Genomic DNA, 20,495 nt, shown 5'->3' with positions numbered 1-20,495 from the left:
CATCTGTAGACTTACTTTATTCCATCTGTATATAGAACGCATGTACCAAAAGCTTCTATTCATCACCATAAAGTTGATCCTTTCATCCAGTTTATACCTTGCCCCTCCACTTCTGGTAACCACAGTTTTGTTTTTGCAATCTAAGAGTTTGTTGTTATTCTTGTTGTTGTTGTTGCTTGTTCATTTTGATTCTTTATTGCTTGAGTGTAAAGTCAAACGATAGTTGTCTTTCTCTGTTAGAATGATTTCACTTAGTGTAATCTACAACACCCTAGGTCCATTGATGTCCCTCTAAACGGTAAGAATTCCTCTTTCTTATTTTTAATAGCTACGTAGTATCTCGTGTGTGTGTGTGTGTGTGTGTGTGTGTGTGTGTGTACGTATGTTTGTGTGTGTCCACTAAACTGTCAATGGACACATATTGTTTCCAGTTCTTGGTTATTGTGAATAATACTGCAATAAACATGGGGGGGTGTATGTATCTCTTTGAACTGGTCCATAATCAAGAGGAACAAGATGTCCCAAACTATGTATCATCAGTGTCAAGGCATAAGGGAATTTCTGTTGTTGTGATTTAAAAGTTTTTATTGATCTACTGTGTATTTACAATAGCATCACATTTCAGAGATGCAGTTTGATACTTCTGTGTGTGTATAAGATTCTCTCCACCCCCACCAAAAATCCCAGTGCCATTACACCAGACAAACCCACACTTCACCTCCCCCGTTTCTCCTCGTAGCCACTGCAGTTCTTGCTGAGTTAGTTCTATTATTTTCTTCAGATTTGTTTGGTTATTGATATTCCACATCTGAATGGAAACATCTGGTAATTGCCTTTCAGCTTCTTATTTAATTAGCGTAATAACCTCTAGTTCCCAAAAGAAGTGCTGTTATGTGCTTAATATCTAAACAGTATTTTATTCAGTATAAATCCTACAGCTTCTTTTTCTACTCATCTGCTGATGGATAGGTTGTGTCCATATTTTTGGCTATGGTGACTAGTGGTGCTATAAACATATTGATACATATAGGTTTTCTTTTTTTTTTTTGCCCCTGGGGATATCACTGGGGCTCGGTGCCTACACTAGGAATCCACTACCACTACTCCTATGGCCATTTTTTATGATTTTTTTTTTGACAGAACAGAGAAATTGAGAGGGGAAGAGAAGGTAGAGAAAGACACTTGCAGACCTGCTTTACTGCTTGTGAAGTGAACCACCTCCCCCCACCCCCCGCAGGTGAAGAGCCAGGGACTGGAACCAGGATCCTAGAACGGACCCTTGTGCTTTATACTGTGTGTGCTTAACATGGTGCACCACCACCCAGCCACTGATATATATAGTCTTTCAATTTTATTTTTTCATAGCCTTGGGATAAATGCTTTAGAATAGTGTTGTAGGAACATCTTTATTTCCATTTTTTTTTAAGTCCATATCATTTTCTATAGAGGTTACACCAAATTACGTTCGTACAACAGTGCATGGAAGTTCCTTTTTCTCCACATCCTTGCTGGTATGTGTTGTTTTCAATTTTCTTTGTAGAGTCCATTCTAACTGGTGTGAGGTAGCATCTCGTTGTATATTAAATTTGCATTTCTCTAATAATAAGTGACGCAGAGTAGTTTTTCATATATCTGTGGATCATCTCTATGTTGTGCTTGCAGAGTTGTCTTTTAAGGTCTTTTAGCACCTTTTTTTTGGGTTGACTTCCTTTTTAATTTTATCATTTCTTTATGTATTTTGGGCATCAACCATTGGTCATATGTATAATATGTATCTTCTCCTATTTGCTAAATTGCCAGCTTCTTAAATCATGCTTTGTTTATTCATGCTTGTGTCATGCTTACTTCGTGGCATTTTATCTTTTTTGGTTCAGTTTTATATGGGATTGTTTCTTTGATTTCCTCTTCCTCCAACTCACTGTACATATGGAAATGCAGCAGACTCAGGTCTGTTGGCTTTCACATCCTGCCACTTTCAAGTGTATTGATGATTTCCAGTAGTTTTTTTTTAGTGAAGACTTTAGAGTTTTCTGTTTATATTATCATGCCAACTGTAGATAATGATATTCTTATTTCCTTGTCTTTCAATTTGTACTCCTTTTATATATTTTTTTCTTCTTGATTGCTCTGGCTACAATTTCCAAAAATGATGCTTCACAGAAGTGATGGAAGTAGATGTTTTTTGTCTTGTCCTGTATTTAAGGGGGGAAAAGCGTTCATTTTTTTTACCATTGAGTTTAACGCTGACTGAGCATCTATCATCCGTGGTCTTTATTATGTTGAAGCATGTTCCTTCTCATCCTTATTTACTGAGAAAGCATAGATGTGGTCAATGGCATGGGCCTGTGGAAAAATCCATGGTAAGCAGAGTGTGAAAAGAGGCAAAGGTGTTTTTATTGGGAAGCTGCTATAGACAAGAGATGTAGTGGACAGATGGCAGAACGAAGACATCTGTAAAGAGGCAGAGAAAACTCAGTGTCTTCGTAGGAAATCTCTCTGCTGGTTTACAGAGGGGTTGCTCTTTTGCCTATGTTGTCCACTCCTGGTTATTTTGCAAGTCTTTGGAGACGATGGTGATTGTCTCTTGGTGTACTGCTTGGCTAGGCATGCATTGTAAAAACAGGACATGAGACTAAAAGGCAGAAAAACAGGACTTACTGGAACATGTATATTGTGAAAACAAGATATGAGAATGTAAAAATAGAAAGTGTGTTGTCAGCCTTCATATGTTATGGCAGAGTGCCTTCATTGAAAATATTAAAGTTAACCAGTCATATTAATTGTTTTTTTTAAATCATAAATGGGTAACAAATCTTGTCAAATGCTTTTTCAGCATCTGCTGATATCATGTTGTGCTTATTTTTCTTTTTCTTGGAGTGGTGGATTATAGTGGTTGATGTACATATGTTGTACATATCCTGTCCCTACGTATAATTGCTTATGTTGAGTTATTCTCTTACTGTGGTGTTGGATTCAGTTTACGAGAACTGTTTGGAGGATTTTTATGTTAAAATTCATCGGGGATATTAGGACATAGATTCCCAGACATGTGCGTAGGCCATTTTTTGGTGAATCTTTTGGATTGGTTTCTAAATTCATCTGTTTATTTCTTATTGGTGGACAAAAATCTCTAGACAAACAGATGCAGGCTGGGGAGTCTACTATTATGATTGGCAGGTGATCTCTTATTGTTATATTTTTTCTAAAATCATTGAAAAATCTAATGAGGACTATTTGGTATATATCTGGAAACCTCTACATGGCAGCTAACATTAAGATGACATGTTTGACTTTAAGCATGTTTCCCAAAGGTTAGATGTAGTTTCAATTCTCAGTATCAGAACTTACTGTTAGGCTCATAGTTTCAGTTCTCAGCTCTACTCAGTTAACCTGAACTGGTAACAGGTGAACTGAAACTTTTTTTTTTTTTGCTGCTCCTTTCTGCAGCAATTTGGCACCAGTCTTCTATAATATCAGCATTAGTCTGCTATCTTTGATGAGCTTGTTAGCCTATTTCTTGTGTATGGGAGAATTAAAACTAAAAAAAAAAAAAAAAAAAAAAATCTTAAACAAATCCGGCAAACCCAAAGGGGGCAGCAGAGGGAAACCAAATAGACACTGTGTCTGACTACTTATCACTACTTATCACTACTTATCACTTTCCACAGTTCTTCAGAGGTGGCTGAGGATGAAATCAAGGGTGCGGAATACATCCCAAGAAAATGAAAATCCTCTGAAGTAGGCAGGATATTGCCATCTTTTAAGTGTCCCGGTGTTGTCTTCCGACAACTTGTTTCTCTCCCTTCAAGGTCCATTTCAAAACTTTTCTTTCTTAACCCAATTTATCATGTAGGATATAAATTCCATTAGCTACCTCCGACTTGTGTTTCTCCAGACACACGTTGGTTAGTCACAGTTTCAGGGAGCACAGAAGGGTGCTTTAGGGGCCAATGAAGCATCCTTAAGCAAAGAGGCTTTCTGGGGGTGAAGCTCAGAGATAGCTTAACATCTGAAAAGAAGTCTGAGCACTGTATTTACATTTAAATTAAAATGGAAACTTCTTCGATGTTATATCTCTGAAAGGTGTGTGCGGTGCATCTGCTGAGGTCTATTGTTTATTCATGCTGTAAATCCTTTGCAATGTGTTAAAATGCTTCCCACTCATTATAAAGCTCCTGCCACCCCTGGATTAGGACTTTGATGTCACCAATCCCGCTTCAAAGGGTTCTTTCTGGGCTATTAATCACAGTTTAGCCTCTGAAAATATCACCAGAGAAAACATTTGGATATCTTTTGCTGGAGTTGCTAAAAAACTTTGAAATCCTATGTGTGTGTTTTACACATGTACAAATTGCTGCATTTCCACTCATTGACAGTTGTTTCATATATATATAATTTTACTACGCAAGTGAATGACTAGGTGAAAATGGAAACAAATTTCTTCACACACTTGAGTTGGGTGGCAAGGGATTGGAGAGGAGGCAAAGGTGGGTGGGAGGTGAGGAGGAAAGAAAAGAGAGTGAGCTTTGAGGTTAGAAAATTTTTTTTTTAAAAAAGGTAACTATAGGAATCAGAGTAGCCAGGAGATTAAAGTTCAAAGGGGATTTGTCTTATCCTTTTTCTTTTTCCTGATTTTTTTTTCTAACAAATAAGTAGGATTGCCTGCCCTTTCTGTGCCTCCTGCTCCTTTTGTGAACAATGCAGGCTGTTCACAGCAAATAGTGATAATCAATGCTGATTAACACAAGGTGAGAGCTTACCTTGCTCTATCCCTGTGTGGACCATATTTTCTTGGATTTTTCTCCTCAGGTGCCCAGAGCAGTTCTGAGAGTTAGGGAGTACTAGCCTGTTATCCTGCCTGCAGGTGATAGACAAAGAAATGGCAACTCTGAGGTGTTAATTAACCAGGCCACACCTCTGGCAAATGAAGAGACCTGTCAACCCCTGGTCCTCACAGGCTGCTTACTGAACTCCACATCTTCTGGTCGACTGGGTGTAGCTAAGTTCCTCCCTAGTGCTGGGGCACCTGTCCTACTGGTTCAGCTCCTCAGATCTACTCACAAGGATACTCTCTATGGCCACTTCTCTTTCTAGAAAGTTCTCTGCATTTTTTTACTTCCATATTCATCTCTTTCAGCGACTCTTTTAATGACTAGTGGTGATTTAATTAGAGTTAAAAGTACATGTGTTTAAACGAAGTCTACCTTCCTAATAAATTTTTTATTGTAGAGTACAGTGTTATTCATTATATATGGACAATGTGTTCTATAGAAGACCCTCTGGAAATATTTGTGTTTCTTATGACTTTACCACTACCTGTTGAATAGAGCCTCCCTGAACTTCTCTGTTCTAAAAACTGACAACCAGGGAGTCGGGCTGTAGCGCAGGGACCAGCATAGGGATCCCAGTTCGAGCCTCTGGCTCCCCACCTGCGGGGGTTGGGGGGGAGGGAGTCGCTTCACAAGCTATGAAGCAGGTCTGCAGGTGTCTTTCTCACCCCTTCTCTGTCTTCCCCATCTCTCTCCATTTGTCTCTGTCATATCCAAAAACAATGACAGCAATAACAACAACAATAATAACCACAATGATAAAACAACAAGGGCAACAAAAGGGGAAAAAATAGCCCTCAGGAGCAGTGGATTCATAGTGCAGGCACTGAGCCCCAGCAATAACCCTGGAGGCAAAAAAAAAAAAAACCCTGACAACCAATGTTCTGATAACTGATTTTTATTATAAGTGTCATTACTTAGATGCTTTTCTCATACCAGAATCCTGCTCTTCTTATCCTTCTCTGACTGGTTTCTTTCATAGAACATAACATTCTCAAAGCTTATCTATGTGGTATCGTATGTCAAGACTTCTTAAATGTGTCTTATTTATTTATTTATTCATTTATTGATTACTGCCAACAGGGTTATCGCTGAGGCTTTGTGCCTGTCTAAGCATCCACTGCTCCTGGAGGCTATTTTTGTTGCTTATCATTGATGTTATTATTATTGTTATTGCCGTCATTGTTATTAGATAAGACAGAGAGAAATCAAGAGAGGAGAAGATAAAGAAGGGGGAGAGAAAGATAGACATCTGCAGACCTGCTTTACCGCTTGTGAAGCGACTTCCCTGCAGGTGGGGAGCCAGGGGCTCGAACCAGGATGCTTACGCCAGTCCTTGTGCTTCGCACCATGTGTGCTTAAGCCGCTGCACTACCGCCCTGTCCCCCACTTTTTCCTTTTTTTAAATTTTTTTTCTATATTTCATGGGACAGAGAGAAATTAAGAGAGGAAAGGAAGATAGAGGGAGAGAGATACTTACAGTCCTTGCTTCATCACTCGTGAAGCTTCCCAACTGCAGACAGGCAGTGGGGGCCAAAACCTGGATCCTTAAACACAGTAATATATGCACTAAACCGGGTGTTCCACCATCTGGCCCCCAACTCCCTTCTTTCTTAGGGTTAACTTATATCAAAGATGCATGCTATCCTATTTTCTTCCTTTTTTTAAAATATGACACTGGGAGATGAACCCAGGGCCTTACTCAGGTGTGATACTGCTGATGGATTTCTCCAATCCAACCTTTATTCTATACTTGAGAAGAGGGGGGAGGAAGACAGAGCACACCAGAAAGGAAGAAGAGATACAAAAGCACAGCTGCATCATTCAGCTGTGCAGTCCATGGTCCTGCTGTGTAGTAATAGTACTAAACCCATGGATCCGTATACCACAAAGTGTGTGCTCTACCAGGTGAGTTAGCTCCCAGCCTCCTATGCCATATTTTCTTTTATCATTTTGTCTCTTTTGATGAGTATTTAGTTTGTTTCTACCTCTTGGATATTCTGGCTACTGCTGCATTGAACATAAGACTGAAAATCTATCTGAAATTCCATTTTTCAATTCTTTTGGGTAAATAACCAAAGGTGGGCTTGGTGGATTATATGCTAGTTTTTCATTTTTCTACGACTCTGTTTTTTCTATAAAGGCTGCATCTTTGTATATTCCCACCAACATTGTACAAAGGCTCCAAGTTCTCCACATACTCACTATTCTTGGTTTTTGTCTGCTTGTTTTCTGCTTGTTATTATTTTTTAAATGATACTATTGTAGGAGGTGTAATATACAACAAGTGGTTTTGATTGGTATTTTCCTGGTGGAGAGAGAACACACTGTCTATGCAAAAGGATCTTCGTACCTGGAGCTCCAAGTTCCCCAGTTCAAACTGCAGCACTACCAGAAGCCAGAGCTGAGCAGTGCTCTGGTAAAAAAAAAAAAGGGGGGAAAAATGTTGATTTGCATTTTTCTGACTATTAGTTTGAAATATTTTTCTGAGCTTTTAAACAATATCTCTGTCCTCTTTGGACCAATGTCTATTCAAGTCCTTTGCCCACTGAATAATCAAGTTATTTTGTTTTATTTAATTTTTTACTATTGAGTTGTAGAACTACTTAATAGTTTGGAAATTAATCCATTATACAATAGGTGGCTTACACATATATATATATTTTTCCTTTATCGGGGGATTAATGTTTTACAGTTGACAGTAAATACAATAGTCTGTACATGCATAACATTTCTCAGTTTTCCACATAACAATACAACCTCCACTAGGTCCTCTGTCAGCCTTTTCCAGGACTATACTCCCCCCCACCCCCACCCCATCCCAGAGTCTTTTACTTTGGTGCAATCCATCATCTCCAGTTCAGGTTTGAAAGACTTACACATATTTTGTCCTATTCCATGAGTTGCTTTTCTTCTCTGTTGATTGTTGCTTGGGTAGATACTTTTAGTTTGATATAAATTTTGCTCCTGTTGCTTGTGCTTTTGGTGTTCTGTTGAAGTAGTGTAGAAACATTCCGAGGCTGCAGAGAAAAATCAACTCTGTACCTCACTCAGCCTTTTGTGAGAAGGGGAAAGGCTTTATTTTTGTAATATTATACAGTAGGAGAAATGGGGCTGTTTCCACAAAGTGTTCTGCTCTTTTTACCCTGGAGGCTCCTTTTATAATGCTGAGAGGCTGTAGAGTGACTAGAAGGTCTATGCAGGGGTCTTACTTTCCTGATGTTTCTCTTCTCCTTTCTGGCCAGGGGCCTTAGCTCCTCCTTCTAGTAAGGAGTGGAGAAGCAAGGAAAGTGAGGGAATTGCTTCCTAAGATTCCCCTCGATAACTGTCTCAGCCATAAGTTATTAACTTTTTTTCTAGGTCCAACACTTCATTCACTATCCCACTTCTTGGGCTACATCAGCAGTTTTTTTTTTTTTTTCTTTATCTTTCATAAAACATAACTGTGTCTCAATATGCAACATTTCTACAAACAAAAATCAAACACCACAGTAAACTAGTGGCAAAAGCATAACATTCTATTTGCGGTGCATTAGGAATGATTAAACTTCCCACTCAGAAATGAGCTGTTGGAATACAGTGATAAGGCAACTTAAAAGAAAACAAATGTATGACAGGTAACATGTTCAGATATGAAGACGATGGTCTCCTTCCAGTTCCACAATGCCAAAGACTGAAATGGCTGATACCTGGTCTTTCAATGACAGCTGATTGATCAGCAGTGTTTTATAGGTTTCAGTATACAAGTCTTTCACCTCAGTTAATCTGATTTCTAATTAATTTATTCTTTTTCAATGATAATTTTATTTGTGTTTGAGATGATATTGGTTTGCAAATATAAATATTTCAAAAATATTTCTTTAGTTATCCTTATATGGCTGTTTTAGTGGTAGTGAATTACTTAAACTAATGTCTGGAAAAACTCTTTCTTTTTTAAAACCTAAAAAAATTTTAAATTATTTTTTACTTATTTATTGGATAGAGACAGCCAGAAATTGAGAGGAATGGAAGAGAGAGAGAGAGAGAGAGAGAGACCTGCAGCCCTGCTTCATCACTTGTGAAGCTTTCCCCCTGCAGGTGGGGACTAGGGACTTGATCTCAGTTATTTCCGTGTTGTAACATGTGCATTCAACCAGGTGTGCCACCACCAAGTCCTAAAGAAAGGCATGTTTTAAAATCAAAGTACTGATATCATACTGGTTTCATTTTATTTATCAAATTTATTTCATACTGTTCTTTTATTTTTCTATGGAAATGTTTTGGTTGATCTGTATTATATTTATTTTTCTTTCTTCTTCTTCTTTTTTTTTTTAACCAGAGAACTGGTATGGTGGTGCAGGGGATTGAACCTGGGACTTTGGAGCCACAGGCATGAGAGCCTCTGCATAACCATTATGCTATCTCCTCTCTCACCCTCATTCTTCCACACCTGATGTTTACCTTGTTGCAATATATTTGACTAGAGGGCTTTTTTTTTTTTCCATTCAAAGATTTGAATATATCCAGCCAGTTCAATCTTCCAAAAAGAAAAACAATAAGATAATCCCATTTATAACAACACCAAGGACTAAGAAGTTGGCTCATTAAGAAATCTTTGTGGAATCCTTATATTCATAAGTCAGATAGGAGTTTGTTTTTTTCTCAACACTTACATTTTATAATTGGCTTATAAATTCAATTTATAGCGTAAGTTATTTATAACTTGTAATCAACTGATATTATTTATAATTTATATCATTGAATTTTCCAAATTTGTAAAATTTAAAGCAAATCATTTGAAAATTTCAAAAATATGCAAAAAAAAAGACACAAGGAGAAAGTATTCATGATTCAGTTTAGCTTTTCTTCTTTTTTTTTTTTTAAATCCAAATCATTTTACTAGGAAAATAATGGTTACAGAGCAGTTGTTGGCACATTTATACAGTTTCGTATCAACCTGTGATAGGGACCTACGGTGTACACCACCAGCTTACGTTCTCCACCACCAGCATGCTCCTATTCCTGAACTTTTTTTTCAATTTAAACTGGCTTTTTTTTTTCTTCAGGGTTATCACTGGGGCTCATGCCTGCACTGTGAATTCACTACTCCTGGTGGCCATCTTTTTCCCATTGTTGTTGTTATTATTGTTGCTGTTGCTGCTGTTGTTTTAAGATACAACAGAGAAAAATTGAAAGAGGAAGGGAAGACAGACGGGGGCGGGGAGGAAGACACCTGCAGACCTGTTTTACTGCTTGTGAAGCGCCCCCTACAGGTGGAGATCCTTAAACTGGTCCTTGCTCTTTGCACTGTGTGCGCTTGACCCACTTGACCCCAAACTCTCTCTCTCTCTCTCTCTCTCTCTCCCCTCTCAGGTAACTTGGCCCAGACAAGAGCCAGGATAACAGCATCTTCAAGATCTTTGCCTCCACATTTCAGTGCTGGGAGGGCCAAGGAAAGACCCAAGGTAAGACCCAAGGTCCTGGAAATGTGGACAAAGGCATCTGCTTTGGGGGCATGAACTAGGGTGGGCAAGTATCCTGGCAAGTTTAGAAAAGAAGTTGAAAACCTTGAGGAAAGCAGGGGTTAGGGAATTTGAATCAAATAGAAATATTTTTACTCCACGGCCTCAAGTTCTATAATTGAGACTTGTGAACTAAACTTAAATGGATGAGGTTAGCAAGAGTAAAAAAGCAGACTTTAGTCACACACATAACAGAACTCACTGAAAGCAGTGGTTAGAAATTGGGACTTGGAGCTCCAGTGGTGCAATCGGTTAGTGCACGTGGTACTTAGACAAAAATTGGGGTTTATGATGGGGGGAGAACAGATTACTTTTGGGGAAAGTAAATGGTCACTTAGGGAAATAGATGGGACGTATGACAGTTTATTTTAAAAGATTTATGTATTTGTCACAAGAGAGAGAATGAGAGAGAAAGAGAAAGAAACCAGAGCACTCCTTAGCTCTGGCATAAAGCGGTATAAGGACTGAACCTGCATGCAGTCTTTGGTCCTCTGCATGCGAGTTCTCTTCTCCTACCAGACTGAGATATCTCCCCAGCACCAATATGACAGTGTTTTAACAGTATCTAGTTGGGCAGTGTCTCTCCTCATGACTAAATTAATGTCTTTAATGATAGAAGTCAATCTTCTCTGCTTGTGAAACTCCCAGCCAGGTGATTTATGTCAGTTACATTCTTTTGGGAGGCTCTGTTTTCAGGCAGATAAGGAAAGTTCAGAAAAAAGTTTCTTAAAATTGTTGATTCTCACATGTGTTCAGCTTAAAGTAATCCATATGTGCCATGTTTATATTCTGGACCCCTTCACCTGATTCTCTGGAAAAAAAAAAAAAACACTTAAGATACAGAACAATGACACTCAAAAACAAAGTCCATCTAGGAAGAAGCAGGACAAGGCTGAGTGGTTACCAAAAGTAGTTGGCAAAGAAGACTTTCTGTTGTTCTGCTTTCCCTTCTGAAAGATGAACTTGTACACTTGTTTGTTCAGGGGATATTAGAAAAGTTAGTAGATAGTCCTGCTGTAAAATATTTTTGTTTCATGCTTTCAAGCACTTCTTAGCAAGGTTCACAAGGACTCTCTGGTGTTTACTATATATACAAATACCAAGAAACAATTACCTTAGAGGTGATGGAGTCATAAAATAGGTCACATCTCTGATTTTCTTATCTTTTTCTTCAAATTGAATATTAAGTGTCTTATTTAATAAAGAACAAGTAATTTAGCCATAGTACTTTCACATATTATTCCAAAACCAATGTAGATATACCTGCACTTCCTTTCTCTAAAATCAGTGACTCACCTGGATATTAGAACTCCAATCTTTTTTTTTCATTTTTGTTGACAGCAGTTTCTACATTCACGTAATCGTTACCCTCCAGTGTGATACTGTACAGTTCAGCGCAGCATTTTTAAGGCGAGATGTTGACACTATTTAGCATGAAGCCTGTGAATCCCCTGAAAAGGTTTATATAAATTATTCAGTGATTCTGAGATTCTTTCAGTAGTTTTAACACTATGTGTGAAAATTTGCTTGTTTGTGTTAAATATAGTTGATCCTATGGAAGTTATGTTCTGTAAAGATGCTGTGAACATTGAGTCAGCAAATAGTGAAAGATTACTTCTAGGACTTTTGATCACATTTTAAATACATACATGTTTAAAAATATACTTGTTTTATCTGTGTTTCTATTTAAACATGCTATTTAATATTGATTTTTAAAAATAATTTTATATATTCTTTCTTTAACTAAAACAGTATTTCGGTAACAATATATCAGTGATTGAATTTAAGAGCCACAAACAGCACTATAACTCATAACTGAACAAGGTTAATCTTCAAATAAACATATAATCACACAATATTTACTATTAATGATTTCATATTAGTTTACAAATGTATAAGATTTCAGGGGTGTAGTTTCTTACCCACGTATGTGTGTGATTAACCACACCCACCACCAAGTGAGCAAAGTTATCTCAGGTATGTTCGTTTTTCAAGGGATGCCTCACAGCCTTCTTGCACAAGGGAACACTTGACAGAAGTTCAGCACTATACTTGGGGACCATTTCTAGAAAAATGAAGTCAGAAACCCAAAGCACACACACAAAAAAAAGCAAAGAAAAGCGGCATTTAAATATACCTTGGAAAAAGTATTCTTTCTAGTATAAAGGCAGAAACAAGAAAGCAGAATATCACCTTGTTTAACTTTTGCTGGAAATATGTGCAACAGGTTATTCAGTTTCTATCATTCTGTATGTCTGCAAATTACTATGAAAGTGCTGTAAGGCTGTCAGGTGGTAGCGCTGCGGATTAAGCATACCTGAGGCGAGGCGCAAGGACCAGCGTAAGGATCCCTGTTCAGAGCCCCGGCTCCCCACCTGCGGGGTGGGGGTAGTCACTTCATAAGCAGTGGAGAAGGTCTGCAGGTGTCTTATCTTTCTCTCCCCCCTCTCTGTCTACCCTCCTCTCTCGATTTATCTCTGTCTTATCCAACAACAATAACATCAATGACAACAATAACAACAAAGGCAACAAAATGGGAAAAAATGACCTCCAGGAGAAGTGGATTCATAGTGCAGGCACTGAGCAATGACCCTGGAGGCAAATAAATAAGGGAAGAAGAAGGAGGAGGAAGTGGAGGAGGAGGAAGAGGAGAAGAAGGAGGAGAAGGAGAAAGCACTGTAAATATTGATTTGGAGATTGCAAGTAAATTTTAGCAAGTAGAGAAATTCATAAATACGTGTGTGTGTGTGTGTGTGTGTGTGTGTGTGTGTGTGTGTGTGTGTGTGTGTGTTTTGGAGTCACTGATTCCCACCAGATGCTAAGGATCGTGATGCAAGAAGAGGAATGACTCTAGTGTAACATTCTCTGTCAACTACATTTCCCTCCTTTCCTCAAGTTGAGGAAAAGGTTAGGGTTAGGGTTTTTTCTACTTTTTTTTTTTAAATCACTTTACTAGGAGGCTAATGGTCTGCAGTACAGTTGTTGACATACTGGTTAATTGTCTCAGCTCCCTGCAATAGGTATTTGCAAAACACTGTCACCCTTAACCTATGTCTGTTTGCGATACCAGGCTCTGCTAGGACTCCTGCATCCCTGCCTTCCATACCCAGAATGCCAGCCTAGTACACCCTCCCTCCCTATACGACCTGCTATTCTTCAGACTTTGTCTATATGAGAAATGTACCCTTTCAGTGTGTGGCACATACTTACGTTACTGTGACAGAAACTTATATAGTGAGATGAAAATGACTGGAGATTTGTCTTTATATGGAAAGGACACAGTTGGAAAGTTATAAGTAATTGATACTAGAAAATGTGATGAGGAACAACAGCAATAAGAAATGGGCTTTATCAGGTTCTCTGTTTTACCCAAGTTATATCACAGAGGTGACTTGGAGGAAGTTGGCCTCCAGCTCATTCAGCACCACTGACCCAGGCCAGGTCTCAGTGCCAGTCTTATTGCTCCACTTAGCGCTACAGAGGTTTTCAAAGAGGGATTTTTTTTTTCTTTTATGGATGAGTGGACCACTTGGTGGTAGTAGAAATTCTTGACATAAAACCTTGTCAAGAAAATAAATGAGTGTGAGGGTAGATAGCATAATGGTTATGCAATAAGACTCTCATATCTGAGGATCCAAAGTCCCAGGTTCAATCCCCCACACCACCATAAACCAGAGCTGCTGAGCAGTGTTCTGGTAAAAAAAAAAAAGAGAGAGAGAGAGAGAGACAGAAAGAGGAGAAGCCAGGTGGTGGTGCACCTGGCTGAGTGCACATGTTATAATGCTCAAAGACCCGGGTTCAAGTTCCTGGTCCCCACCTGCAGAGGGAAAGCTTCATGAGTGGTGATGCAAGTCTGCAGGTGTCTCTCTGTCTCTCTCCCTCTCTATCTCCTCCTTCCTCTCAATTTCTGACTGTCTCTATCCAATAAATAAATAAATAAATGGAGATAATTTAAAAAGAAAGAAAAAAGAGAGAAAGAAAGGAAGGAAGGGAGAGAGGGAAGGAGGAAGGAAGGAAGGAAGGAAGGAAGGAAGGAAGGAAGGAAGGAAGGAAGGCAGATGTGAAATGAAAGGGCATGAGAGACAACTTAATGGTTATTCAAGACTTTCATGCCTGAAATTCTGAGGTCCCAGTTCAATTCCTCTGCATCACTATAAGCCAGAGCTGAGCAGTGCTGTGGTCACTCACTCACTCTCTCTGTCTGTAGCTCTTTCTTATTAAAATAAAAATAAATAAAATATTTTTTAAAAGAAGATAAGTGAAAGCACTTTTGAACCTTCTGAATGCAAATGATGGGCACAAAATGAGGCCAGAGAAACTTTTTTTTTTTTCATTTATTGCTGGGATCTAACTGGGTATTGAGAATTCTTGGAGCCAATGTCTTTATCCTGTAATTAATTTAGTAGACAGACAAGGCAAATCTTTTTAAAAGAATACTATGTTTTCAGAGGTCCAAGAGGGGACATACCTGGTAGAACGCACACATTGCCATGCATGAGGGCCCAGGTTTAAGCCCCAGCTACAGGGGATAGTTTCAGGAATGGTGAAGCAATACTTAGGCATCTCTCTATCTCTCATTCTCTCTCTCTCTCTGTATCTCTCACTTCACCCTCTTTTAAAAGAAAAAAAGAAGCCTTCTAGGGCAATGGAGTTGTATAGGCACCAAGCCCTACATATAATAATACTAATTAATAATAATAATTAATGATACCATATTTTGAGCTGATTTTATATTTTATCAAGCCATAAAGCAAGGCAGTGTATAATGTTTAAAAAGTGAAGTTTTGAGATCAGACAGAACTGAGTTCAGATGTGAACATGAATAATTACTGGTATCAAGACTAGAAAATCTACCTAATATCTCTAATCCTTAACTTCCTTATAAATAGGAATAGTAACAATCCTTACCTCCTAAGGTCATTTTGAGAATTCAATAACATGATGCAGTCAATGTGTTTAATACAGTTATGTCACATTGCAAATAAATTACTCACTACTCATAATGGGAGTAACCATCTAAAATTCCATATGTGGAGTTCGTATGTATACAGAAACTTGCTCATTTCCTGTGTGCTTAAGGGTCTGTATCACAATTTGTAAAGCTCACTCATGACCACTTTGAAGACTATCCAGTACCTTTCATAAGATACTGGGCAGGATATTTGTCATGTAGACAGAGAGCAAGTTCCAGCTGGCTTACATTGCTGTACAAGTTGATGTGGTATAGACAAGGTATACAGAGTTGAATGAACAAAGCTTTATTCAGAATATCTTTTCTACTGACCGTTGTGAAGTTCGTCTTATTGAAAATAATCTCTCTGCTGATAAATAAAAATCTCTCTTTGCAGTGTTGCAAGGGTGCTAACACTTGCGTTCTGCCCTTTCAATCATCCTTGTTATTGATCCCTAAACTGAAACCAAGTCAAATATGGAAATCGCACAAGAGGAACTGACATTGCTTCTTGCATGCGTACAAGGCAGTCAGTTTTTACTAACCAATTTCACTAATGAGGAATACAGAATTTTTAAGGAGTAACAAGAGTGGAATAAGAACTTGAAAAAGGTGTGTCTGATTCCAAAATTCAACACTCTATACATGAAACTCCTAAACCAAGGAAAAAATTTCTAGTCTTTTTTATTTGTTTGTTTTTCTACTTTTAAGTATATATCTAAAACTGGAGCACTGCTCTAGTGTCTTATGGTGGTGCTGGTGACTGAACATGGCACCTCTGGGGTCTCGGGCATGGAAGTCTGTTCCTCTACCATTGACACTATCTCCTCAGCCTTTACTTTCTATCAGAGGCAAAAGTTACAGGATAAATTGAAGAAAATTGTTTTTCTCTTATGAAATAACCACTTTTGGGAAGAAGTATTTAATGATACCCTTTAATAGCATCAACTTCCTAACTTTCTGGATTGTTTCTGAAATTTCTTCTTCTTTCTCTTCATCTTCCCTCCACCTCTTCCCCCTCTTTCTCCTCTTCCTTTCCCTCTTTGTCTTCTTCTCCTCTTTCTCCTCCTCCTCTTCCTTTTCCCCTTTCTTTACTAAATATGGCTACTATTAATGAAATTAGTCTAGGAAGACAAACTAGTAGGTTAGACAACAACCTTTTAAATTCTCTTGGCTTTGAATTTTTACAGTTCATTGTAGTTCTTTAAAGTTCATAGCCTGGTGCAGAGAGAGGTCTTCTAGTATGAAAACAATGATAGCAATGTTTGTTATGTTTCTTCTCTAAGATTTTTCTTTTTTCTCTTCACAAACATGTTTGTGTCAAGCCAACCTGATAACCAAACTCTATAAAAACTAGTTTTCCAGTCTGGAGATTCATCAGAACTCCAGAAATGGACCTACCTTATGACCTAGCAATTCCTCTCCTAGGGATTTACCCAGGGAAAACAAAAACAACTATCTAAAAAGACTTATGCACACCAATGTTCATAGCAGCACAGTTTGAAATAGCTCAAACTTGGAAGCAACCCAGATGCCCAAGGATAGATTAATGGCTAAGGAAATTGTGGTACATATGCACAATGGAGTGCTATGCATCTATTTTAAATGATGAGGTCATATCCTTTACAATATCATGGTCAGAACTTGAAAGCAACATGTTGAGTGAGACAAGTCAGAAAGAGAAAGACCAATACCAAATAATCTCACTTATAGATGGAACGTAACAATAAAGGACAATAAAGGACATAAGGTGAAACTTGGACTATTGCATCAAAGTCAAGGACTCTGGGGAAGAAAGGGTAGGGACAGGATGAAGGAGCATTTGAGTCCTGGTGTGTCTCCTTGACTTCAATCAAGAGGAGGATGAGAGGCTATGTATTAAAGACTATACTATAAACCATTAAGCCCCCAATATATTCTTTAAAACTCAGTTTCCTGGGACTATTAATCAGGTCAGTTGCCCTAATTTCAAATGAGATCAGGTATGTTCAGGGTGATAAGTCTATAGACTAGATCCCTACTTTCACAAAATCTAACTTATTTGGACTTATGCTGCTTCTTCATTTTTTAAAAAATGTTTTTATTATTGAATAGAGAAAGAGAGAAATTCACAAGGGAGGGGAAGATAGAGACAACTGCAGCCCTGCTTCACCACTTGTGAACCTTTCCCCCTGCAGGTGGACACCAGGGGCTTGAACCTGGATCCTTGTGCACTGTAATGTGGGCTCTTAACCAGGTGCACCACTCACTGCTCCTCCTCCCCCTTCCCCTGCACATGGCTTGTTTAGATCTTTTAGTTATTGTTTATATATTATACACACTTTAAATAATTTTGAATGTCTGCATCAGAACTATTCTACGGGGGTGACATTTATTCTCCACTAATAACTATGGATCTGGTATTTTTTTTTTCTAGACATTTTTCTTTTATGTAATTTCTCAAAGGTTGGGCAGTTTCAACATAATGGTTTTTAAACCCTAATTCATTATAGTCAATTCAGTCATTATCTTATCCATATTGGATTCACTACATCTTTAGTCTGAGTTTCTATTAGATTGCAAGCAATACTGGGAGGTGTGTCTGCTCCAGAGTTAATGCAGGATTGGGAGAGATTTTTGTTTCTTTGCTTTTGTTGTTGTTGTTGTTTATTTGTTTTTGTATTCGTCACCAGGGCTTCACTGCTCCGGGTTGATTTTTTTCCCCAGAAAAAAGAGACATAGAAAAGAGAGACAGAGATAGAGATAGACAGAGAAAACTGCTACAGCACTGGATTTTCCTATAGTATGGTGGGGGCCAGACTTGAACCTGGGTCTCTTGTATGGCGAAGTAGGTGCACTATCCAAATGAGGTACTCTGCTGTGCCATTGGACTGGAAACTATTCAAAGATGGAAGGGCAAATTAATTATTGTTATTATTATTTTTTTTACTGAAGAAGGCACCTCCAGACACTTGCTTTATTTATTTTTTGTTTATTTGTGATTAATAATAGGTTACAAGATTGTAAGATTACAGTGTATAGGTTTGTTTTTGCCTCCAGGGTTATTGCTAGGGCTTGGTGGCTGCACTACAAATCCACTGCTCCTGTGGCCATTTTATTTTTTTTGATAGGACAGAGATAAATTAAGAGGGGAGGAGGAGATAAAAAGACACCTGCAGACCTGCTTCCCCACTTCTGAAGCAACTTCCGTGCTCAAACCAGAATCCTTTTTGGCAGGCCCTTGGGCTTCATACTATGTGCGCTTAACCCAATGCGCTACCACCCAGCCCCCACAGCGTATAGCTCTACACCACACCAGCCACCAAAGTTCTGTCTCCCGCTCCTCCCACCTCCCAAAGATAATCACCATAGTTCTCACAAGTTTTACAGTTTGCTTGCTTCTTTTTTTTTTTCTTTCAAGTTCATGTGAATCTCGTCTCTAGATTCCACATATGAGTGAAACCATCTGGTAGTTGTCTTTCATCTCTGAACTTATTTCACTAAGCATAATCACCTCCAGTTCCATCCATTTTGTCCCAAAGGACACAATATCTTTTTTTTTTTTTTTGAGTGCAGAGTAGTATTCCATAGACTATATACCCCATGACTTCTTTAGTCAGTCATGTCTTTATGGGTATTTGGGCTGCTTCCAATCTTTGGGTATTGTGAATAATGCAGCTATGAACATAGGGGATGCATATGTCCCTTCAAATTAGTGTTTTAGTGCCTTTTGGATAAATGCCCAAGAGTGGTATTATGAGACCATAAGGTAATGCAGTTTTTATTCGTTTGAGGACTCTCCATACAGTCTTCCAAGGGGGGGCTACACCAGTTTGCATTCCCACCAGCAGTGAAGCAAAGTTTCCTCTTCTCCACAACCTCTCCAACCCCTGCCATTTCCTGACTTTTGATGGGAGCCATTCTCTCAGGTGTTGTTTTAATTTGCATTTCTCTAGTGATAAGTGAAGTGGAGCATTTCTGCATGTGTCTGTAGGCCATATGTATCTCTTCTTCAGAAAACTGTTTAGTTCTTTGGCATAGTTTTTTATTGGGTTATTTTTAGGAAGGGCAAATTCTTTATCACTCAAAAGATATAAGGCCACTTGAACTAGAGTGACCTGTTATCTTTAAATTATTTTCTGATTGCTTGGCTTAACTCCGTCTGACTATACTATGACTTGCCAACTCAGACCCAAACTCTTTCCTCAGAAGTTTCTCTTTTAGAGCTTCTCCCTGCTTTGGAGAAACTTGTGGCTATACATTCATGCAATAAACAGTTTTTACCAACCCTATACCTTTCCAAGTCTTTAAATTAGAAAACACCCCAATAGCATAATACATTCGGTGAGATACTGTACTCTGAAGGTGATAGACTGACAAGTACTAGCATTTTCTAGTGGTATAACTTTACAGAGCAGGTTTCTCTACTTTCCAAGTCACTCTGCATGTGAGCACCAGAGAACTTGAAACCATGCTGCGTGGTTTGACAAGAGAACAAATCAGCTTATGACTCAGAATGTAAATTGGTGCTTCAGCCTGTCTTTTCCCAGTTTACTGCAAGGGATGTGGTACTGATCTTGAAAACAATGCACATGACACCTTGAAAATTAAGTCTTAGCAGGAATTTATATCAACGAGCTTCTTTCTGGTCACTAACCTGTTAAATTCTCATGTGCTGAGACGCGTCCATTCTGAGGCAGGATAACAGCTTTTTCTAGGATGTGGCTGAGCCTCTCAGCTATTCTTTCACAGTGCATTAGAATCTGAGGAGCTGGTGCTTGCTGGCCAACTTGAATAAGAAGATTTAGGAAAAGCAAGTTCGAAGTCCAATGAGGCTTTTCAGAGGAACTCTCTAAATAAAAGGACGTGGTGGAGACATTCCCCCAAAGTTCCTATTGTTGAGTGTGGAGTAAAAAAAAAATAAGGGAAAAAAATGTTTAATAAAGCTGGGGGTATGGATCCCCTGCCAATGTCCATGTCCAGCAAAGAAGCAATTACAGAAGGCAGACCTCCCATCTTCTGCACCCATAAAGATCTTTGTTCCATATTCCCGTAGGGATAAAAAATAGGGAACCTTCCAATGGAGGGGATGGGATATAGAACTCTGGTGGTAGGAATGGTATGGAATTCTTCCCCTCTTATCCTACAATCTTGTCAATCATTATTAAATAACTAATAAATAAATAAAATAATAGGAAAGCTTCCAATGGAGGGGATGGGACACAGAACTCTGGT

The 20,495-nt window shown here is 38.6% G+C and overlaps 1 protein-coding gene across 1 annotated transcript in view; it reads left to right on the top strand.

Moving 5' to 3' along the window:
- MYO3B (myosin IIIB) overlaps positions 1-20,495 on the top strand; it is a 508,363-nt gene that overhangs the window by 250,682 nt on the left and 237,186 nt on the right. The window contains exon 22 of the mRNA XM_060177727.1: positions 10,182-10,273. Coding sequence (XP_060033710.1) covers positions 10,182-10,273 — 92 coding nt within the window. The remainder of the gene's footprint in view (positions 1-10,181; positions 10,274-20,495) is intronic.

The sequence above is a fragment of the Erinaceus europaeus genome, chromosome 18 (genome assembly GCF_950295315.1).
Source record: "Erinaceus europaeus chromosome 18, mEriEur2.1, whole genome shotgun sequence".
NCBI classification, from domain to species: domain Eukaryota; kingdom Metazoa; phylum Chordata; class Mammalia; order Eulipotyphla; family Erinaceidae; genus Erinaceus; species Erinaceus europaeus.
Note: the sequence above shows the minus strand (reverse complement) of the source record. Positions and strands in the feature narration are given on the sequence as shown.